We start from the raw sequence: 22,734 nt of genomic DNA, 5'->3' as shown, positions 1-22,734 counted from the left end.
TCCCACCTGCTGTCCCAACCTGGGTCCCCTCTGCTCTGCCTACATCCCTCAATCCCGACCTGCAGCCCTCTGCTGTCCCAGCCTCGGTTCGCTCTGCTCTGCTCTGCCCATGTCCCTCTATCCCAACCCAGCCACCTGCTGTCCCAACCTGGGTCCCCTCCACTCTGCCCATGTCCCTCTATCCTGACCCAGCCACCTGCTGTCCCACCTGGGTCCCCTTTGCTCTGCCCATGTCCCTCTATCGCAACCCAGCCCCCTGTTGTCCCAGCCTCAGTCCAGTCCACTCTGCTCTGCCCACATCCCTCAATCCTGACCTGCTGTCCCACCTGGGCACCCTCCACTCTGCCCATGTCCTCTATCCCGACCACAGCTCCCTGCTGTCCCAGCCTGCGCCCCCTCCGCTCTGCCCACATCCCTCAATCCTGACCCGCAGCCCCCTGTTGTCCCAGCCTCGGTCCGCTCTTCTCTGCCCACATCCCTCAATCCCGACCTGCTGTCCCAACCTGGGTCCCCTCCACTCTGCCCACAGCCCTCTATCCTGACCCAGCCACCTGCTGTCCCAACCTGGGTCCCCTTCACTCTGCCCATGTCCCTCTATCCTGACCCAGCCACCTGCTGTCCCACCTGGGTCCCCTCTGCTCTGCCCATGTCCCTCTATCCCAACCCAGCCTCCTGTTGTCCCATCCTCAGTCCAGTCCACTCTGCTCTGCCCACATCCCTCAATCCTGACCTGCTGTCCCACCTGGGCACCCTCCGCTCTGCCCATGTCCTCTATCCCGACCACAGCTCCCTACTGTCCCAGCCTGCACCCCCTCCGCTCTGCCCACATCCCTCAATCCTGACCCGCAGCCCCCTGTTGTCCCAGCCTCGGTCCTCTCCGCTCTGCCCATGTCCCTCAATCCTGACCCACAGCCCCTGCTGTTCCAGCCCAGCTGATGCCCCTCAGTCCCATCCCACATTCTCCCCCCACCTTTCAAGTTTATTTTAAGAGGCGGCTACAAAAGCTCTGCAGCATTTGATGGCTACAAAGGGCTCTTGGGGCTTCAGGTTTGAGGCGAGTCAGGCATGAGGAATGTGTGTGCATCATGACCCCGATGTCAGCAGCCGCCCTGCTCCATGCCTGGATCAATCGCCTGCATGAGTCACTGAGCAGGGAAAGTAGGACGCGGGCAACTCCTGGCACAATTGTCCCCCCGAGTGGGGGTGGGCAGCCCCTGCATATGGAGCCTGACAGGGAACTAGGATCAGGGCGCTGGGCATATGCCAGCCACACACACAGCAAGGGCCCCAGTCCTGAGGCTGTGGAAGGAGGGACAGCTCTCCCCAGGGGGAGACACACTGAAACCAACTGGGGACCCTGGTAGCCCCCAGTGTTCCTGTCCCCAAAGTCCGGCAGAGATGGAGTTAATGCACACCTGAGAGTCAGGACTCCTGGGTTCTCTCCCACACACTGCTGTGTGATCCTGTCTGTCTTTCTCAGGGACTGACCTGACCCCCTTCACCACAGTACTGGAGCACCTCGCAATCCAGAACGGGTTGATCCCAACACCCTCATGTGACAGGGCAGGGCCATGACAGGTGTGTCACAGATGGGGACTGAGGCTCAGTGACTGGCCCAAGGTCACACAGGCAGTCTGTGGCAGAGCCAGGAACTGAACCCAGGGCTCCAGTCCTAGACTCGTGTCTGGTGTGGGATATTCTCCCCCACCCCTGGGTGCCGGGGTTGCCCGAGTGTCCCAGCCCTGGGAAATTTGCTGCCTGGCAGGACCCAGGTGATGGGTGAGTAACTGCACAACTTTAATCTGCAAAGTTGGCAAAACCAGTCATTAGTGACAGCCATATCTAAGGGACCTGTCAGCCCCGATCCTCGCAGGCCCCTCCTGGACTCTGATTTCCCCCTGGCATCCTGGCCAAATCCCCCATGCCCAACCCTAGACATGGCTGCATCTCAGCACCAGGCAAGGGATCCCTGTATAAATAGCCCCCACGTCCCTCCCCAGAGGTGGCTGCATTTTTGCCCTGGGTGAGGGATCCCTGTATAAACCGCACCCAGGCCCCACCCCAGAGGTGACTGCATCTTAGCACCGGGTGAGGGATCCCTGTATAAATAGCCGCTGCGGACCACCTGAGAGACAGATGAATCTTAGCACCAGGCAAGGGAGCCCTTTATAAACAGCCCCTGTGCCCTACCCCGGAGACGGCTGCGTCTCAGCACTGGGCACGGGATCCCACTAGGTTGGATGTGTAGAGTTGCTGGGGAACAGCTGCATCCCCCTCCGAGTGCTCCTACCACTCCCTGGTAATGAGGCATCGTGGATGGGAAATGGCAGGGTGTTTTCCATGGAGACCTGCTGGGGGGAGGAGCAGGATCTGGCTGGGCTGCGGTAACCAAGGGCCTTTCACAGCAAAGGCAGAGGGGCTGGGGGAGCCGGAGCGGGGGAGGCTGCATTGAGCTGGCACAGCTGGTGTGTTCCCAGCTCCCAGTTGAACCTTTCAGCCTGAGGGGAGCCTGTTACTAACAGCATGTGAGGCTACTCCTCTGCCTCCACAAATGCGGCCACCTCTGGGGCAGAGCATGTCAGCCAGGGAACTGCCACGCAGTAACATTGCAGAGGACAGCCGATCCTGCTCTGGGGGAGGCAGAACTAGTTCACCTGTGCACCGAACCATGTCTGGGAGGAAAGGACCCACTACCCAGCCCCCTGCAGCACAGCCCCCAAGTGCTGCCCTCGGGCAATGGGGCGAGCCCTGACTGCCAGGGGAGAGCCCCTGCTGCCCCCCACCCCACTCCCTGTAACACAGGCCCATAGCACCACCGTGAGGCCAGCACTGACTGAGAGGCGAGAGTGTCCCCTGATGAATCACCTTAACCCCCAACACTCCCACTGAGCCCCCCACCCATGGATGCATCCCCCCAACACCTCCACTGAGCCCCCCATCCATGGGTTCATACCCTCAACAACCCCACTGAGCCCACCCCACCCATGGGATCATACCCCCAATACCCCCTGACCTCCCCACCCAAGGGCTCATACCCCGAACACCCTAGGGTGACCAGATGAAACAGACAAAATATCGGGACACACGGGGGAAGCAACAACAACAACAAAAAAAAAACCGCCAGAGCGACCAAAGCTGCACTATAGGGACAAATGGCGTCCCGACCGTGCATTGGTCGGGACGCCGGACAAAGACCTAAAAATCGGGACAGTCTGATCACCCTAGAATACCCCCACTGAGGCTCCCACCCATGGGATCATACTCCCACTGAGCCCACCACCATGTGCTCATACCCCCAACACCTCCACTGAACCACCCACCCACAGGATCATACCCCACTAAGCTCTCCCACCCATGGGATCACAACCCAACAACCCCACTGAGCCCCCCACCCATAGGTGCATACCCCCAACATCTCCACTGAGCCCCCCTGGGAGTACACCCCCCCGCATGCCCAGCCCCCAGATTACACACCAACCCTGAGAGCCTCCAGCCTGGGGATCATATCCTTGCCCTGATTCTCACCCCTGCCAATATGACCTGATGCAATTCTGCCTTCTCTCATACCCCCCACTTCCCCGGCCTCCCAGCCTGAGTATTAATGAGCTGACCTGTCCCACTCTCCTTACTGCAGTGCTGGGGAAGGTGCTTAGGGTTCCCCTGGGCGTCAGCTGCTGCGGGTGAGGACAGGTTTTGTGGAGTCTGGCCCGGGGATGAAGCCAGCTGGCCTGACCAGAACTAGGCTGAGTCCCCCGCAAACTTGTAACCCATGTAGTGGGGAGCAGGCAGGGGTGGTGCTCACACCCAGCTGGCCAGTGACGGAGGTGAAAGGGGGCAGGTTCAGGGTGTTTTATCTGTTCCTCTAGTAGGTTACAGTGCTGGGGCGTCAGGCCTGCGGGATTCTATCCCTCGCTCTGGAAGGGCAGTGGGATGGGCTGGGAGGCACGTTGGGGGTGTCTGTGCACCTTGGGGGGTCACAATGCAGGTCTCTATGTGGTGCTGGGAGTAAGCAAAGTTGGGGCACTGGGCTGTCTCTGTCTCCGCATGGTGCTTGTGATCCTGCGCGTACCATGAGACTCCTGCACCTCCATCAGCGATGTCGTGGCCACAGATACCGAGCCGAATTGGGGGGCTCCCCCACTTCCCACCAGCGCCTGCTTCTCTGAGTATGGGGGGTGAGGCCCTAGCCAAACTCCCATCACCACCTCTGGGAACACTCTCCGCTGTCAGGTGACCTCATACAAGAGGGGAAGCCAGGTGCAGCTATAGAGCATGGAATGAACCTAGGCACCTTGATTCCCAGTCTCCCCCCCACCCCCGAATTCAAGAGGCCTGGCTGCCAGACTCCCATATGGACGGGGGGTGTCTCTGCTTTAATGCTGGCAGAAGATCTGCTGCCCCCAGCTATCACATGCAGCTTGCTCCCAGTATCTGGGTTTCCAAGGCTGCGGAGTGGGCTCATCCTTTCCCCCAGTCAGTGACCTGCATTGGGGCTGGATTGGAGCCGGTGCCCCCTAGAGGGGACAGGCCCCGTGCCCCATTCCCCACCCCCTGTGCCAGCCAGTTCCTGCTCTGGGTTTGGATTGGAGCTGGCACCCAGTAGAGGGGAAAGGCCCCGTGCCCCACTCCTCGCCACCTGAGCCAGCCAGTCCCTGCCCTGAGGCTGGATCAGAGCTGGCATAGCCTGCAGGGCAGAGGCCCCGTGTCCCAGTCCTTGATCTGGGTGTAGTGCTGAGTAGGATGGTGGGGTTCCCTTCCGGGTCTTGGTCGTGACCTTTGCAGGGTGGGCAGGGCTGGGGCACCCTGTGGTGGAATTCTGACCCCCCCACGTAGTAACCAGATCTCTCCCCAACACTGTTTTCAGAACACCACGTGAGCCGCTCCCGGAGGAAGAGCGTCCCTGCAGGGAAGCAATACAGCATCAACATGGACGCGCCCCCGGCACCCCCATTCCGGCCCTCGGTGAGAGACCTCCCCTGCCCTGGCACACACGGAGACGTGCAGCTACCCTCACACTGACACGTGGACCCAGGCACTTCTACTCACTGATTCACACCCCCCAGGCTCTCTCTCTCTCTCTCTCTTTCACACACACACACTCTCTCTCTCTCTCTCTGCCCCCTGTCACGGAGTCCCCGGGCGATGCTCTGGAACTGCTCCCTACGAAGCCAGTCAGGACTCTGGGGAAGTCTCCTTTCTGTGAGCAGACTCTCTGCAGGACACACACCTCACCCAGCTTCCACCTTCCTGGGTCTGATCTCGGAGCATTCAGCATCCTCTCTGGCCCTCCATGCCCTTCCCACAGCGAGTCCGCCCAGGCGGGGTCCTGGGGAAGCCAGAGGGTCCTGCCCCGCAACTCCACAGTCAGACGTGACTCTCAGCCAGCCAGTAAAATAGAAGGTTTATTAGACGACAGGAACATGGTCTAACACAGAGCTTGTAGGTGCAGAGAACAGGACCCCTCAGCTGGGTCCATTTTGGGGGGCAGTGAGCCAGACAACCCTGTCTGCACTTCACTTCATGTCCCCAGCCAGCCCCAAACTGAAACTCCCTCCAGCCCCTCCTCCTCTGGGCTTTGTCCCTTTCCCAGGCCAGGAGGTCACCTGATTCCTTTGTTCTCCAACCCTTTAGCTCTCACCTTGCAGGGGGGAAGGGCCCAGGCCATCAGTGGCCAGGAAACAGGGTGTTGGCCATTCTCTGTATCCAGACCCCTGCACACACCTGTCCTCTAGGGCTCTGCAATGATCATACACCCTTATCCCACCCCCTAGATACTTAAGAACTGCCTAGGGGAAACTGAGGCACCCCCACACTATTCAGAAGAAACATTAAGAACAGTCCCACTTTGTCACACCCCCATCTCTGCAGATCTGTCCTGTGCACCTCATGCCCTGCCCTTGTGCCTGCTCTGCCCATACAACTGTGTGATGTGGTGCGGTACTGGGCTGTTGGGCTGGGTTGTGCCTTGCTAGGAGGGGGAGCCAGGCTCTGCAGGACAGTGGGAGGGGGTAAAACAGGGGAGTATCCTGAACTTCCTGAATCAACCCAGGTGCCTGGGTTCTCTGAGAGGGTAGTGAAGTCAAGTGGTTAGAGACGGGGAGCTCTCACTCCCTTCCCAGAGCTGGGGATAGAACCCCTGAGTCCTGGCTCCCACTCCCCTCCCAGAGCCGGGGATAGAACCCCTGAGTCCTGGCTCCTGCTCCCACTCCCCCCGACAACCCACCAGCCTGCACTCCTTTCCCAGAGTTGGCACTAAAACCCAGGAGTTCTGGCTCCCTCAATGCCCCCTCCCCATCTCACTCTGTCTATCCCCTACCCACAGCAGGGCTTCCTGAGCCGGCGTTTGAAGAGCTCCATCAAACGGACAAAGAGCCAGCCCAAACTGGACCGGACCAGCAGCTTCCGCCAGATCCTCCCACGGTTCCGGAGTGCCGACCATGACAGGTGAGAGAGCCCCCCCGCCGGTCCATATCCCACCTCATGGCACTGCTGTAGAGAGCAGCACGGGGCTTCAAGGCACAGACCCTGCCCAGCGCTACCAGGGATCACTGCCCTGGTCGGGGCCCCCAGTTCCAGGCACACACAGGGTGAACTCTCTCTTTCTTCCCCATGGGGGCGGCTGCCCCACACCAGAGGCAGTTGCATCTCGAGGGATTCCTTGTATTAACAGTACCTGCAATCCACCTCGACAGCAGGCAAGCAGCTGTGGGGCTTCATTGATACAACTTTGTTATGACCTCGGGTGACAGGAGGAGGTTGCATGGGGGGGATTGTCCCCTCCAGTCCGTTCTCGGGGGTGGGCTGTGTCGCTTGTGTCGCTTTCAGAGGTGTGCTCTCCATGTGGGGGTTATGCAAGACTGGGAAAGGGGGAGTTGGAGGGAAGGAAGGTGTGGGGGGAGGGAAAAGAGGAGGGGGCATTGCGGACAGGAAGCAGCCAAGGATGGGAAGGAAGCTGGGGGAAGCAGAGGGAGGAGGGCAAGGAGGAAAGAGAGCAGTGGGAGGCAACTGGGCATTGGGGGGAGTGGGGCATGGGGGATGAGGCAGCCAGTGGTGGGGTGGGAATGAGGGAGCTGGGGGGGAGGAGACACCCAGTGGAGGGAATGGGGAGGGGAGGGGTTGAGGGAGGTAACCAGTGGGGGGAAGTGCGGGGGGAAGCAGCCAGTGGGGGGAAGGAAGGGGGGGGTAGCCAGTAGGGGAGATGGGGGTTGGGGGAGGCAGCCTGTGGAAGGGGGGGAATGGGAATGGGGGTGGGGGGAGGCAGCCAGCTGGGGAAGTGGGGCTGGCAGGCAGAAGCGGTGCTGCTGGGTGCCGGGAGCTGTTTATAGCCGGAGATGGTGGGTGGGAGCCAGGAGCAGAAGCCGGATCCAGCTTGGCAGAGATCCCAGCCCTGGCCCGACTTGTCCTCTCTGCCTCCCTGGATGCCGGAGCCTGGCCCGGCCCCCCACTCCCAGCCCAGGTCCCTGCCCTGCCCGCTGAGTCCTTGTGGCCCAGTAGGGAGAGTAGGGAGCCGGGAAGGCACAAGCAGGGGGGCACAGACACCTGCCCGAGTGGGTGTAAGGACATGGGGGGACCCCGGGTGCATGTGTATGTGGTTCATGTATGTCAGTGTGTGTGCACATTTGTGACATACGTGTGTGTGTGTGTGTGTGCGTGTGAGAAGTTAAAGCCATGCCAAACTTTTGCTGCATAAGGAGCTTAGTGACTCAGGATTGTGAGATTTCCATGTCAGGATCCAGCAAGATTGACCACAGGGGTGGTAAGAAAGTAACCCCCCCAACGCACACACGCACACACACATGCGTGCACACATGCACACTCAGGCACACACTCACAAATGTGCGCACATGCACACGTGCATGCACACGCTTATGCACACAGGCACACACCTGTGTGTGCACATACACGTTTGTGCACACACATGCACATATACATACACATGCTCGTGCACACATATAAACATGCACACACACATGCACACATGTGTGCACATGCATGTACACACTCATACACTCCTAAATGCTGGTTTGTAGAAGCTCTGCTCTAGGCATTAGGTGGGGCAAGTCTCTGGCCTGCACAATACCGGGGCGGGGGACGGGGACATATGTCACTGGATGATCACGATGTTCCCTTCTTGTCGTAAAACTTCTGCATCTTCCATAGCTGGGCGCAGCCCAAGCATGGCTGGCTGGGAACAAACCTAGGTGGGAGGGCTCCCAGAGAAAGGAAGTGGGGTGGAGATTGGGTGGGGGCTGCTCTGCCTGTGCCCCCGTATAGCACTAGAGGGTGCTATGCTGAAGGGGGTGGGGGCACTCCCTTCAGCGTCAGGGCTGGTCCCAGTGCCCCAGGTGGGGATGCTGTGCTCCAAGGAAGGGAAGGAAACACATGGGGCATGCACCCCAGTGTCCTGGCCACATTCGGGCACCAAGGAGTCCCTGGAGCCTCACTGGGGTATGGGTTGGATACAAGGTTCTCCTGCCCATCCAGTCTCACGCTCCTGGCCTGTTTGTATAGTCCCGTCGCCCCAGCCCAGAGGTGGCTGCATCTCAGTATTTGTGTGACGTATAATGTCTATAGGACTGTGCAGGCTCTCTGTGTATAGGAGGGGCAGGCATGTGGATAGAGGCTGTGTGGGGACATGGGGCAAAGTGGGGAGTGTCTGTGTTATTCCCCCCCGCTTTGTAGACACAGCTGGGATTGGTATCTGGACTCCTGGCTCCGCCCTAGGTTTGGGATCCCCCACCCTTATCCTTTCTCCATAGCCCAGTTGCCTCCTGTCTGGCTCTCCCGCAGTGTCCTCAGAAGCCCCCCAACCCCGCTTGGGCTACTCCCTCACAACCCCTGCCCCTCCCCAGCCTGGGCTTTCCCCTTTTCTACGTCTCTGGTTCTTCTGCCCCCAGCCCAGGCTTCCCCTTCCTTGCAAACCTGCCTCTCCCCCCAGCCTGTACTCCCTGCCTGACCCCCAGGCTCCCCCACTTAAAACTGGGTTTTCCCCCTTTCCTGTCCCCTGGGTCTACTCCAGGGCTCCCCTCCCCGGGCCCCTGCTCTGCCTGGCACCCCAGGCCCACTGCCGGCACATCCCTGCCTGGCCGGGTGAGTATTTTTAGCAGCGCCCGCCCCCACTCTGCTCCAATGACGGCAGAGCCGAGCCCAGCCGAGCTCTGAGTTGCTGCCTCCCGGAGACGCAGGGGCCTCTCTGCTTACGCAGCCCAGTCGCTAAAAATAACCCGCTGGGGCGGCCACTCACCTGCCCCAGCTGGGGGCTGCCTTGTGTGTCCTCGCCAGCGTGGGGCATCCTTAGGGGCTGGAAACCAGGACTCCTGGGTTCTATCACTGGCTTGAGGGATGGGGGAGGGTGCTAGTGAGTTTAGGGGGCTGGAAACCATGACTCCTGGGTTCTATCTCTGGCATGGAGGATCGGGGGGTTGGGGTCTAGTGGGTTGAGGGGGCTGGGAGCCAGGACTCCTGGGTCCCATCCCCTTCTCAGGGAGGGCTGTGGGGTTTAGCAGATTGGGTTGGATTCTATCCCCAGCTGAGATGGGGGAGAGGTTGGAGTCTAATGGGTTTGTGGTGGGGTTTGGGAGCCAGGATGCCTGGGTTCTATACCCGGCTCAAGGAGGGGCATGGGGTTTGGTGGATTTGGGTGGGGGACGACTGGAAGCCAGGACTCCTGTGTCCTCTCCCCAGCTCTGGAAGGGTTTGGGGGTGGGTGGGAGGCAGGACTCCTGGATTTTATCCCCAGCTTGAGGAGGGATGTGGGGTTTAGTGGATTTTGTGGGGTTGTGGGGGGGGGTGAGCCAGGACTCCTGTGTTCTCTCCCCAGTTCAGGTAGGCTGTGGGGTTTAGAGGGTTTGGGGCTGGGAGCCAGGACTCCTAGGTTCTATCTTTGGCTTTTGCCAGAGACTAGAGTGATTTTTGGAGGGGAGGAGGGTAAATCCCTTCCCCCTCTGTGTCTCAGTTTCCCGCTCTGTAACAGGGGGGTAATGGTGTTGACCCTCTGTCCCCCATTCTAATGTGGCCTGGTGTCTATGAAAATGCCATGTGATTTACCTGTGGGTCACAGCCTCCCAGGGTGATCCCCAGGGGCCCTGCGTGGGGCCCCCCTCCCCACTCAGTTAATTTGTGCATGTCTCTGACTCTTTCTCTCTCTCTCTCTCTCTCTTGTTCTGCGGTCCAGACCCCCCGGCAGTGCAGAATTGTCTATAGGGGCCCCTCCCATGGCCAGCCGCTGAATCCCCCAGGTACCCCCCGTCCCGGGCACCAGCTGTCTGTGTGGTCTCACCAGTGCCATGGCCACAGCTAGGGCATGTTCTGCACACCCCCCGGAAGGCTCTAGGACCCCCTGCCCCATAGCTTGGCTGCCCACACGCCCCCCTTAGCAGCTCCAGAGCCCATGTCTCAGTTGTCTTCCCCTCCCTCTTCCCCATGCTTGTGTCATGGCACCAGATTCACTGTGTTTGACTCCCCTGCACTGGACTCACTCCAATGACATGAGACACGGGGCCCCCCAAGTCCCCCCGTCTCACCGGCTCCCCTCCCTCGCAGAGCCCGCCTCATGCAGAGCTTCAAGGAGTCGCACTCCCACGAGTCCCTGCTGAGCCCCAGCAGCGCGGCTGAGGCCCTGGAGCTCAACCTGGACGAGGACTCCGTCATCAAACCTGTGCACAGCAGCATCCTGGGCCAGGAGTTTTGCTTCGAGGTACGGCAGCCAGCCCAGGGCACTCGCGCCTGCAAGGGAGCAGTGCCTTCTGGGTTCTGTCCCTGGCTCTGGGAGGGGAGTGTGGGCTCGTGGGGTAGAGCAGAGAGCTGGGAGCTAGGACTCCTGGGTTCCGTCCCCAGCACTGGGAGGGGAGCGTGGGCTAGTGGGGTAGAGCAGGGAGCTGGGAGCCAGGACTCCTGGGTTCCTTCCCCAGCACTGGGAGGGGAGTATGGCTGGGTACCCCAGTCAGGGAGTGTGGAAGGTACACGTGGCCCTGCTCAGCTGCTCCTCATTCTCTCTTCCTCAGGTCACCACTGCGTCCGGCACCAAGTGCTTTGCTTGCCGCTCAGCCGCAGAGCGCGACAAGTGGATCGAGAACCTGCAGCGAGCCGTGAAACCCAACAAGGTGCTGTAGTGGAGGGAAGCTGGGGGGAGGGGAGCCCCAGGGGAAAGAGGGTGGATACTGGCGACAGGAGAGCTAAAGGGCTGGAGGCTGGGTCCAGCTCCCCACAGCTGTGCACACGTGTCTCCACATGTTGGCTTGCTGCTCTGCTCCTCAGGAGTTGTCCCCCTGGGGCCACAGAGCCCCAGCTCCCCCTGCCCGGAGTTACTGTCACAGCCCCAATTTACCACAGAGCACACGCAGTGCCCCATAGCACCGACCCACCTGCCTCTTCCCGTTCCTAGACCCCATAGCACCAACCCCTGCCTACATCCTCATCCCCCTGCCTCTGCCCTGTAGCACTGACCCACCTGCCTGTTCCCATTCCTGTCACCGACCCCTGCCTGTGCCCTATAGCCCTGTTCCTCCTAATTGTCCCCGTTCCTACACCCATAGCACTGACCCCTGCCTACATCCTGATACCCCCTGCCTGCGCCCCATAGCACTGACCCACACACCCCATAGCACCGACCCCTGCCTACATCCTAATCCCCCTGCCTGCGCCCCGTAGCCCTGTCACACCTGCCTGTCCCCAGTCCTAAACCCCACAGCCCCGACCCCTACCTACAACCTGATCCCCCTGCCTACACCCCATAGCCCCGACCCACCTCCTGTCCCTGATCCTACACCCCATAGCACCGACCCCTGCCTACATCCTCATCCCCACAACTTGCCTGCGCCCGATCTCCCTGTGCTCCATAGCAATGACCCCCGTCTACCTCCCTGTGCCTCCCCAGGATAACAGCCAACCCTCCCATCTAACCTCCTGTTCCTCCCCAGGATAACAGCCCCCCTAATTCCCTGTGCCCCCCCAGGATAACAGCCCCCCCAACCCCTGTTCCTCCCCAGGATAACAGCCAGTCTCTCTCCCGCTTCCCCCCCAACCCCCTGTTCCTCCCCAGGATAACAGCCAGTCTTCCCCACCCCCACCCCTGTCAAACCCTCTGTGCCTCCCTAGGACAACAGCCAGCCCCCAAGTCTAACCCCCTGTGCTCCCCCAGGATAACAGCCCCCCCAACCCCTGTGCCTCCCCAAGATAACAGCCAGTCTCTCCCCCACTTCCCCCCCTAATCCCCTGTGCCTCCCCAGGATAACAGCCAGTCTCTCCCCCACTTCCCCCCCTAATCCCCTGTGCCTCCCCAGGATAACAGCCAGTCTCTCCCCCGCTCCCCCCCCAACCCCCTGTGCCTCCCCAGGATAACAGCCCCCCCAACCCCTGTTCCTCCCCAAGATAACAGCCAGTCTCTCCCCCACTTCCCCCCCTAATCCCCTGTGCCTCCCCAGGATAACAGCCAGTCTCTCCCCCGCTCCCCCCCCAACCCCCTGTGCCTCCCCAGGATAACAGCCCCCCCAATCCCTGTTCCTCCCCAAGATAACAGCCAGTCTCTCCCCCACTTCCCCCCCTAATCCCCTGTTCCTCCCCAGGATAACAGCCAGTCTCTCCCCCGCTCCCCCCCCAACCCCCTGTGCCTCCCCAGGATAACAGCCCCCCCAATCCCTGTTCCTCCCCAAGATAACAGCCAGTCTCTCCCCCACTTCCCCCCCTAATCCCCTGTTCCTCCCCAGGATAACAGCCAGTCTCTCCCCCGCTCCCCCCCCAACCCCCTGTGCCTCCCCAGGATAACAGCCCCCCCAATCCCTGTTCCTCCCCAAGATAACAGCCAGTCTCTCCCCCACTTCCCCCCCTAATCCCCTGTTCCTTCCCAGGATAACAGCCAGTCTCTCCCCCGCTCCCCCCCACAACCCCCTGTGCCTCCCCAGGATAACAGCCCCCCCAATCCCTGTGCCTCCCCAGGATAACAGCCAGTCTCTCCCCCGCTCCCCCCCCAACCCCCTGTGCCGCCCCAGGATAACAGCCGGCGCGTGGACAATGTGCTGAAGCTGTGGATCATCGAGGCGCGGGAGCTGCCGCCCAAGAAGCGCTATTACTGTGAGCTGTGCCTGGACGACATGCTCTATGCCCGCACCACCAGCAAGATGCGCACAGACAATGTCTTCTGGGGCGAGCACTTCGAGTTCAACAACCTGCCGGCCGTGCGCACCATCCGCCTGCACGTCTACAAGGACACGGACAAGAAACGCAAGAAGGACAAGAGCAACTACGTGGGCATGGTCAGCATCCCCATCGCCAGCGTCACCGGGCGCCACTTCGCCGAGCAGTGGTACCCGCTCAGCCAGCCCAGCACCAGCAAGAGCAAGGCTGGCTGCCCCGCCGTGCGCGTCAAGAGCCGCTTCCAGACCATGAGCATCCTCCCCATGGAGCTGTACAAGGAGTTTGCTGAGTACGTGACCAACAACTACCGCATGCTGTGCGCTGTGCTGGAGCCGGTCCTGAGCGTCAAGAGCAAGGAGGAAGTGGCCTGTGCGCTGGTGCACATCCTGCAGAGCACTGGCAAAGCCAAGGTACTGGGGGAGTGGCAGGGATGGGGGAAGAGTGGGAGGACAAAGTGCCCTCTGAATTGTCTGCCTCTCAGGTCCTTCTGGGCATGGGGTGGGGAGCTCTGGGGTGTTGGGTCCCCTCACTCACTCCCCTGCCCGGGCCTAATCCCTGCAGGATTTCCTCTCGGACATGGCCATGACGGAAGTGGATCGGTTCATGGACCGGGAGCACCTGATATTCCGGGAGAACACCCTGGCCACGAAAGCCATAGAGGAGTATCTGAAACTCATTGGTCAGAAATACCTCAAGGACGCCATTGGTGAGTGAGGGAGGGGGAGGGGTTTGCTTGCACTCGCAGGTGTGGGTGCGCACAGTCTGGGTCCTGTGCGTGTGAAGGGGGGCGTGCACCCTGCTCCCTGGGAGGCACATGGATCTGTGCACTGTGCCTGCAGGAGTCTGTATGCCCAGAGGGTGGGATCTGTGCTCTGGGGTTTAGGGGCGTTAGCGCTGCACCTAGCCTGGTGATGGGATGTGATCCCCAACCAAACAGCTGGTCCTGGCACTGGGATATGCCTGAGCTGGCATCTCACTCCATCTGGTCTCTGGAGAGGCTGGTGGAGCACCCGTCCCCAGGTTCAGGCTCCTGATGGATAGGACGGGGTGTGCAGGGTGGTAGGAGCTGGTTCTTGGGGCAGTGTCCAGCCTGGCACCCCCCTCCCTGCCCCCCTAGCTCTCTGCCCCCCTCCTGCAGGCGAGTTCATCCGGGCGCTCTACGAGTCAGAGGAGAACTGTGAGGTCGACCCCATGAAATGCTCCTCGTCCACCCTGCCTGACCACCAGGCCAACCTGCGTATGTGTTGTGAGCTGGCGCTCTGCAAGGTCGTCAATTCGCACTGGTGGGTGCCAGCTGGCGGGGGATGGGGGCATGTCCAGGGGCAGGGAGTGAGCAGGTGCTGTGCAAGGTTAGCTGTACAATTGTGCAGCATGGTGTGGGGGGATTTGAGGGCATGGGTGGAGGCAGGAGGTGGGGGGCCAGGAGAGGGAGGAGGTGGTGAGCTGCACAGAGGGCACTGAGAGTTCAGGGAGGAGCTGAGGAAGGTCTGTGCCCTATGGCGAGGTGTATGGGGGACTCTGGAGCTCACCGATGTCCCTGCCACCCCTGCACTCTGTTCCCATGGGAGCTGAAGGCCACCGGTGCCCTGTGGTCGGGGGCTCAGGGCTGTGTGTGGGTCATTGATGGTCCCTCTGCCCTCCCCACAGCGTGATTCCATGGGAGCGGAAGGAGGTCTATGATCTGGGGGGGGGGGGGCGCACGGGCTCTGGGGGGGTGGGCGCATGGGCTTTGGGGGTATATGGGCTCAAGAGGCCTGGGGGTCACTGATGGCCCCTCTGCCCTCCCCACAGCGTGTTCCCACGGGAGCTGAAGGAGGTGTTTGCCTCGTGGCGGCTGCGCTGCGCGGAGAGAGGCCGCGAGGACATTGCTGACCGGCTGATCAGTGCCTCGCTCTTCTTGCGCTTCCTGTGCCCGGCTGTCATGTCGCCCAGCCTCTTCGGGCTCATGCAGGAGTACCCGGACGAGCAGACGTCCCGCACGCTGACCCTCATCGCCAAAGTCATCCAGAACCTGGCCAACTTCAGCAAGTGAGAGATGCACGATGGGCCAGGGCATCAGGGTGGGACATCACGGGTGTGAGGAATGTTTTTCGGGGGGTCCTTAGGGTGCTACACCCTGCTGACTCAAGCGCCCCCTGCCCTTGGCAGGTTTCAGCTACACAGAGGAGTATGTATCATTCAGAGTGAGTTCCTGGAGAGGCCGCATAGTATGGGGCTGTATGTAGGGGGTGCTATACCCCTGTGCCCCCTGGCAGGGTCAGCAGCAAGGAGTACATGGCGTTCATGAACGAGTTCCTGGGTGGGAGTGGGCCAGCATGGGATGGGGCCTGGGTGTTGTATGGGGCTGTGGGGGGGTGCTGTACCCCACTGACCCCCCCCAACCCCATGCCAGGTTCGGCAGCAAGGAGGAGTACATGGCGTTCATGAACGAGTTTCTGGAGCTGGAGTGGGCCAGCATGCAGCAGTTCCTCTATGAGATCTCAAACCTCGACACCCTAACCAACAGCAGCAGCTTTGAGGGCTACATCGACCTGGGCCGCGAGCTCTCCACGCTGCATGCTTTGCTCTGGGAAGTCATGCCCCAGCTCAGCAAGGTACACAGACCTCGGATATGGGGCTGGGAGCCAGGACTCCTGGGTTCTCTCCCGAGCTCTGGGAGGGGAGTGGGGACTAGTGGGTTACAGCAGGGGGGCTGGGAGCCAGGTCTCCTGGGTTCTATCCCCAGCTCTGGGAGGGGAGTGGGGACTAGTGGGTTAGAGCAGGGGGCTGGGAGCCAGGACGCCTGGATTCTCTCCTGCCTCTGGGAGGACAGCCGGGATCCCCAGGTTTCATGCTGACCCCCTCCCCTGTCTTTCTGCCCCTGGTCCCAGGAAGCCCTGATCAAGCTGGGCCCCCTGCCTCGGCTGCTCAACGACATCAGCGTCGCCCTCAGGAACCCGCACATCCAGCGGCAGCCAAGTCACCAGGGGGAGCGGCTGCAAACCAAGCCTATCATCCTGCGGGGGCCGTCCTCTGACATGCAGCCCTACATGATGCGTGACCTCAACAGGTGGGCGGAGTCTGGGGATGGGGACCTGGGGGGCTGGAGAGCAGTGGGAGGGAGCAGGGCACTGGATAGGGCTGCAAACCCAACTCACGGTGGGGCGGCCAGGGAGCATCTCCCTCTGCCCCCGCCTTCCCCATGTAGGGTCCTGTCCAGGTCTCCTCCCAACACTAACTGCTGCCTCTGCTCCCCCTGCAGCTCCGTCGATCTGCAGCCCTACATGGTGCGGGGCCTCAACAGGTGAGCCCTGGCGCGGTCCCCACACTGGCCCCATACCATCCCGTACGCCCCCCTGCCGCCCCACCCACCCTTCCTGATGGGGAGCGACGCCATCATTCCCCTTCCTAGCCTTGCTCTGGTCCCAGGGGGACACAGGGAGTGAGCACTGCCCTGTTCTAAGGAGCTCTGCATGAGGCCTGAGCAGCACCAGGCTGGGCCCGTTCCCTCCCTTGGGGGCCCCTGAGGAGTCTGTGTGCAAGAGGCTCATCTGTGGGGAGCTGCAGGGGGACTAGGAATCCCCCTGCCAGCCCAGTGAAGGGATGGTCACAATCATGGTCTGCTCAGAGACTCCTCCGTCCCTTATCCCCCAGGGACCCTGGGCTGGGGCTGCTCTTCCCACCATCTGTCCCCTCCCAGGCCTGCTCACCGACTCCCCCATCCCGTGGGAGCCCTGAGTTGGGGCTGCTCTTCCCCCACACAGTCTGTCCCCCCAGGGCTGCTCACTGGGCTTGGGTGCTTTTCCCTCTCCGTCTGTCCCCCCAGGGCTGCTGACCAACTCCCACCTACTCAATACCCTAGGAGCCCTGGGCTGGGGCTGCTCACTGCTCCCTTCTTCCCATCCCCGCTGGAGCACTGGCCCCAGCCCTGACCACCTGGCCTCTCTGCACCCCCAGCTCCATGGACATGACCCGGTTGCCTTCGCCCACCAAGGAGAAGGGCTCCAAGGACATGTTCTTTGTGACACGCCCGCCCCTGGCCCGCTCCTCGCCCGCCTACTGCACCAGCAGCTCCGACATCACTGAGCCTGACCAGAAGATGCTGAGCGTCAACAAGAGCGTCTCGATGCTGGACCTGCAGGACAGCCGCATGAACAGCGTCTCCAACCTGCAGAGCGTGGGTGACATGCTCAACAGCAGCCAGGCCTCCATCACCGCCGCCATGGGACTGCGGCCCAGCCGCCTCTCGCAGGGCAGTGGCTCCAGCATCGCGGCTGGCCTGCGGCTCAGCCACATGGGGGTCACCACTGACGGGGCTGCAGCCCAGCAGCTTAGGGTGCCCCTCTCCTTCCAGAACCCCCTCTTCCACATGGCCTCAGATGGGCCCTCAGCCGCACCCTCACACCGGCCATCTGAGGGCAACCCCGACACCTTTGCCCCCTTCCACGGCTACAGCAAAAGCGAGGATCTGTCCGCTAGTAAGCACATCATCCACAGCCACAGCTACAGTGACGAGTTCACCCGCCAGGGCTCTGAGTTCACCAAGCGCCAGCTCTCGCTGCAGGAGAACCTGCAGAACATGCTCTCCCCACCACAGATCACCATCGGGCCCCAGCCCCAGCGAGCCCCACCCCAGCCGCAGCCCCAGGCCCCGCTTCAGCGCGGAAAGTCCCAGCAGCTGACGGTCAGCGCTGCTCAGAAACCCCGGCCCTCCAGCGGCAACCTGCTGCAGTCACCCGAGCCCACCTATGGGCCTGCCCGCGCCCGCCAGCAGTCAGTCACCAAGGAGACGCCCTCTGCGCTCAAGCCAACCATTACCAAGCAGGTGTGGGGAGGGCAGGAAGGGAGGCAAGGTGTGTGGGCGGTGGGGAGTGGAGTGGAGAGGTGTCAGCGAGTGGGGAGATGGGGCAGGGTGGACAGATGGGGAGTGGTACAAGGGGGTCAGTGAGGAGGCTCAGGGTTGGTCCTCAGGAGCGAAGCGTCAGCACTGCTCAGGGTGGGTCGCTGACCTTCAGGCGGGGATGGTGTTCTCTCTTCCAGGGGTCCCCACAGGGAGTTGGGGGGAGTCTCTGGGGCAGGGAGGGGGGGTCTCATTCCATGCTCACTAACTCTCCGCCCCCGCAGCCATCGCACACGCCTTCCACGCTGAACCCGGTCATGCCGGCCTCTGAGCGCACCGTGGCCTGGGTTTCCAACATGCCACACCTGTCAGCCGACATCGAGAGCTCCCACATCGAGCGCGAGGAGTACAAGCTGAAGGAGTACTCCAAATCCATGGATGAGAGCCGGCTGGACCGGGTAAGAGAACCCAGGAGGCCTGACTCCCAGCGACCGCCCCTGCTTTAACCCACTAGACCCCACTCCCCTCCACATGCCAAGGATAGAACGCAGGAGTCCTGGCCCCCAGCCCTTCGCAGTGGGGAGGCACGGAACCCCTGCCTCGAGACAGAAGTGCCCTCATGGCCATCACCTGGCCTCTCCCTCCAGGTGAAGGAGTACGAGGAGGAGATCCACTCGTTAAAGGAGCGGCTGCACATGTCAAACCGCAAGCTGGAGGAGTACGAGCGGCGCCTGATGTCGCAGGAGGAGCAGACCAGCAAGATCCTGATGCAGTACCAGCAACGGCTGGAGCAGAGCGAGAAGCGGCTGCGCCAGCAGCAGGTGGAGAAGGACTCACAGATCAAGAGCATCATCGGCAGGTGAGGGGCGGATCGGAGCGGTGGGGCCTTATGGTAGGGTCACTGGGTCCTGGGCAAGTGCGGGGAAGGTGGGGGCCACGGGGTCCCTGGCACATGTTGGGGAAGATGGGAGGTCACAGGGTCCCTGGCACACATGGGGGGCGGCTCATGGCAGAGGCACAGGGTCCCTGGCATAAGTGGGGAGATGGGGTCACAGGGTCCCTGATACATGGTGATGAGGGGGTCATGAGGTCCCCAGCACACAGAGGGGCTGTGTGGGGGGATCACAGGACCTTAGGGGGATCCCATCAGAGATCCTGAAGTCAGGGCAGGGAGGGAACAGTCCCTCTAGGAGCTGCCTTCCATCCCATTCCCCAGGTACCTGCCGTGGCCTCCGCCCCCCCTCCCCCAAGGGACCTGCTCCATCTGCCCCCTGCCCCACTGGGCATTAGCTGTCAGGGACCCTTGGCCTCCCCCCGCGGGAGCCCGGATTGACTCCAGTGAAGCCTGTCCCTACAGGTTGATGCTGGTGGAGGAGGAGCTGCGCAGGGATCACTCGGCCGCCCACGACGTCTCCGAACCCCGGAAACGCCTGCTCGACGCTCAGGTGGAAATTACAATGTCATTTTTCTTTTCCGTGTCTCCATTTCCCATCCCATCTCGTCTGCTGTCTGTCCCATGGGCAGGGCTAGTGCTGGGGGAAACCGATGGATGGACCCGGAGCAGGGCCAATGCTGGGGAGACAGCCTGATGAATGGACCCGGAGCAGGGCTAGTGCTTCGGGAAACCGATGGATGGACCCAGAGCAGGGGTAGTGCTGGGGAGACAGCCCGATGGATGGACCCGGAGCTGGGCTAGTGCTGGGGGAAACCGATGGATGGACCTGGAGCAGGGCTAGTGCTGGGGAGACAGCCCGATGGATGGATGGATGAAAGGGTAAGGGGCCAGGCTGGGAGAGCTGGATGGAGAAATGAGGGTTAGAGTTGCAGGACACAGACACACTGACCACCACAGCATTAGGACCAGGAGAGAGGGAGGCCAAGGGCTGGGAGAGGTGGACAGATGGATGGATGGGGAGGGCTAGCACTGTGTTAGCCCTATATGGGTTGCCTGCCTCTTGGCGACATAGGATCAAGGTACTCACAAGGTGAGGGGGCCAGTGCCCCCTTACGGTACTCTCAGAGCAGGCCTGGGATTCAGTGCCCCCTCAAGGGGATGGAGGTGGAGAGGGGCCCTGGGCAGTGGGGATTTCTGAGGAGATGCCATCTGGACACCATAAGAAACAGCCCCTCTCCCCATCCTTCTCTCCCTGACTTTTGAGCAACTCCACAATAAAACACTCTATTCCCCAATCATCCCCTCAGACAACCCCTACACATTTCCCCACGAAACCCCAAACCCCTCATATAGCTCTCCCGTAGCTACCCGAGCTGACACCATAACGCCCCCAATAATCCCCCTCCCACAGCTTCCCCGGTAAACTCGCAGCCCCCAGAGTTGCTCCATCACAGACTCTGAGAGCTTACGTGGGTCTTGCAGCCTGGGCAACAAGGGACATGGGACAGGGAAGAATAGCCTCCAAAGCTAGGTGTTGTGTTCAGAATCCTGGGAGGCCGTGGGGCCCGGCTCATGGGCCTAGTGAGGTGTGTGTAGGGAATGGAGTCCGAGGACACCATGGGGCCTGGCTCAGGGGCTAGTGACGTGTGTGCAGGGATTGGGGTCCGAGGAGGCCGTGGGGCCCGGCTCATGGGCCTAGTGAGGTGTGTGTAGGGATTGGGGTCCGAGGACACCGTGGGGCCTGGCTCAGGGGCTAGTGAGGTGTGTGTAGGGATTGGGGCGCAAGGACGCCATGGGGCCTGGCTCAGGGGCTAGTGAGGTGTGTGCAGGGTTTGGGGTCCAAGGAGGCTGTGGGGCCCGGGATTGGGGCCCGGCTCAGGGGCCTAGTGAAGCCCATGCGAGGATGGGGCCTGAGGAGGCCGTGGGGTCTGGCTCAGGGGCTAGTAAGGTCTGTGCAGAGATTGGGGCCCGAGGAGGCCGGGGGGTCCGGCTTGAGGGTAAGGTTTCCACCTGTCTATGATCATCCCTTGTTTGAGGTGGCTGTCCTGGGAAGTCTGTTGGGGCTCAGTATATGCTGCCCACTGGCCAGTTTATGAGCTTGAGAGGATCATCCCAGATGTCCTGGGATTTTTGTACCTCGGAGGTGGTAACTCTAGCTGGGATTGGAGCCAGGGGGAGGCTATGGAGCCTGGCTCAAGAGCCTAGTGAGACCTGTGCTGAGATTGGAATCAGAGAAGGCTTTGGCACCTGGGTTTAGGGTGTCCATGGGCCTGGGCTTGCGGAAGCTGGATTCATGGTCTTCAGAGGCAGCCATGGGGCTTTGTTCTGGGCTCCCAGGCATGGCTGCGTGAGGCCAGGAAGCCATGAGGACTGCTCAGTGGCCATCTCTCGGTGCGGCACTTGGGAGCTTGGACAGTTTTGTTGTCTAGGAGCCACTGCAGGGGGGCTAGATTAGTTTTTAGGAATAACACCTGTCCCTTATGTAAAGGGATTGTCTCCTATTTCATTGATTTGTGCCTTAGGACAGCCACCCATCCCTTATTTTCAGATGTATTGATATTGATTAAAACGGATGAGTTCCATTCTAAATATTACAGTGAAGCTTATGAGACTTGCATTGTATCCTGAAGGAGGGAGTAGACACGTACGCTCGAGAGACCAGTTGGTGATATGATAAGGGAAATGGTGCTTCCCTAAAAGGTCTTTTAAAATAAAGCGGGGTCCCTTATTTCCCCCATGCTTTCCCCTTATTTGCACCCTGCCAAGGTGGTCACCATATAGGTGTTTATGTCTGGATACCGGGGCTGGGTGCCCAGGGGTCTGTGCACAGATACCAGGCAGTGTGTATGTGTTAGGATTTTGAGGTAGCTCTGTAGCTCTAGCAGCTGTTCACCTGGCTGTCCCAGCATGAGCCAGTGGCAGGAATGTCTCCCCGCTTCCCTGGCTGTCCCCGTGTGCCCCAGAGCTGGGTCATGTTGGCCCTGGATCTGTGGGTGTAGCGAGGGGTCAGGGAGAGGGCTTCCATCATGATTTTCCCAGGCCCCTTCCCCCTGCTGCCTTCAGCACGTCACGGCCGTCTCCCACCCTGGGTCTGTGGACCCCTCCTGTTTTCTGGGGAGATGACGGAGCCAGCAACGGGGTGATCCGTGCTCCCACCGGGGGGCACCAGTGCCGGGGCCCTGACCCGTCTGTTTCTCTGCTCTTCATCCTAGCTTTTCATCAGGTAACTCTCTCTGACTCTGCTTTTGTCACGTGGAGGGATCGGGGGGACTCTCGCCGTTCGGTAGCAGATCAGGTGGGTCCTTTCCTCTCCTCCCCCTCAACCCCCATCTGCACACGCACCCCCTCCCCCTCTGTGCATCACCCCTCCCTGTAGAGACTAGCAAACTACCTTCTCCTTCCCCATTAGGTTCAATTAACTCCGTTGTCTGGTTGGTTCTATCCCCCCTGCCCCGCCGAGGGTCCAGCCTCTCCCTCTCCAGGGGGCCCAGACCACTGAGTACTGGCATGGCGTGGGGGGATTGAACCTGCACCATGGAGCCTGGTCAGAACATTTCACAAACACTGTGTCTCTCGGGGGCAGCGCTGCCGGGGCCACCTTCGGAGCTCAGCCCCAGGGCCTGCCCTCACCCTCCTGTTGGGGTCTTTTTCCAGGCCTTCTCATAAGCCTCTCGGTCCTGCTGGCTGCTTCCGCCAGCTCTGGGGCGCCACTCCGAACCCCCCAGGATCTGGGGGTCTCAGGCTGGAGCAGTTCCACCGTGGGGCGGCCAGTGGCTGAGACGAGAACATCAGAGTGGAGAACTGTCTGGGTGCTGCGTCGCAATCTCCTCAGAGCCGTGCTTCCGGCTGTGACGCAGCTGGGATGGGGAAAGGGGCCAGTTGGGTATGG

At 61.2% G+C, this 22,734-nt stretch overlaps 1 protein-coding gene across 12 annotated transcripts in view; it reads left to right on the top strand.

Moving 5' to 3' along the window:
- SYNGAP1 (synaptic Ras GTPase activating protein 1) overlaps nucleotides 1-22,734 on the top strand; it is a 49,672-nt gene that overhangs the window by 21,845 nt on the left and 5,093 nt on the right. For 2 of the 12 annotated variants that reach the window (XM_043528462.1, XM_043528466.1), the window contains 16 exons: nucleotides 4,865-4,962; nucleotides 6,326-6,444; nucleotides 10,543-10,696; nucleotides 11,004-11,102; nucleotides 12,987-13,541; nucleotides 13,693-13,837; nucleotides 14,270-14,414; nucleotides 14,923-15,159; nucleotides 15,524-15,725; nucleotides 16,002-16,180; nucleotides 16,373-16,414; nucleotides 17,068-17,935; nucleotides 18,235-18,408; nucleotides 18,598-18,809; nucleotides 19,295-19,395; nucleotides 22,058-22,140. In XM_043528462.1, coding sequence (XP_043384397.1) covers nucleotides 4,865-4,962; nucleotides 6,326-6,444; nucleotides 10,543-10,696; nucleotides 11,004-11,102; nucleotides 12,987-13,541; nucleotides 13,693-13,837; nucleotides 14,270-14,414; nucleotides 14,923-15,159; nucleotides 15,524-15,725; nucleotides 16,002-16,180; nucleotides 16,373-16,414; nucleotides 17,068-17,935; nucleotides 18,235-18,408; nucleotides 18,598-18,809; nucleotides 19,295-19,395; nucleotides 22,058-22,140 — 3,413 coding nt within the window. Of the gene's footprint in view, nucleotides 1-4,864; nucleotides 4,963-6,322; nucleotides 6,445-10,193; nucleotides 10,239-10,542; nucleotides 10,697-11,003; nucleotides 11,103-12,986; nucleotides 13,542-13,692; nucleotides 13,838-14,269; nucleotides 14,415-14,922; nucleotides 15,160-15,523; nucleotides 15,726-16,001; nucleotides 16,181-16,372; nucleotides 16,415-17,067; nucleotides 17,936-18,234; nucleotides 18,409-18,597; nucleotides 18,810-19,294; nucleotides 19,396-22,057; nucleotides 22,141-22,734 lie in introns of those variants that run through there. The other 10 variants (XM_037914629.2, XM_043528465.1, XR_005227714.2 and 7 more) reach the window with 9 other exon arrangements.

Source organism: Chelonia mydas, chromosome 14, assembly GCF_015237465.2.
Source record: "Chelonia mydas isolate rCheMyd1 chromosome 14, rCheMyd1.pri.v2, whole genome shotgun sequence".
Taxonomy (NCBI): domain Eukaryota; kingdom Metazoa; phylum Chordata; order Testudines; family Cheloniidae; genus Chelonia; species Chelonia mydas.
The sequence above is the reverse complement of the archived record's forward strand: the minus strand, read 5'-3'. Positions and strand labels throughout refer to the sequence as shown.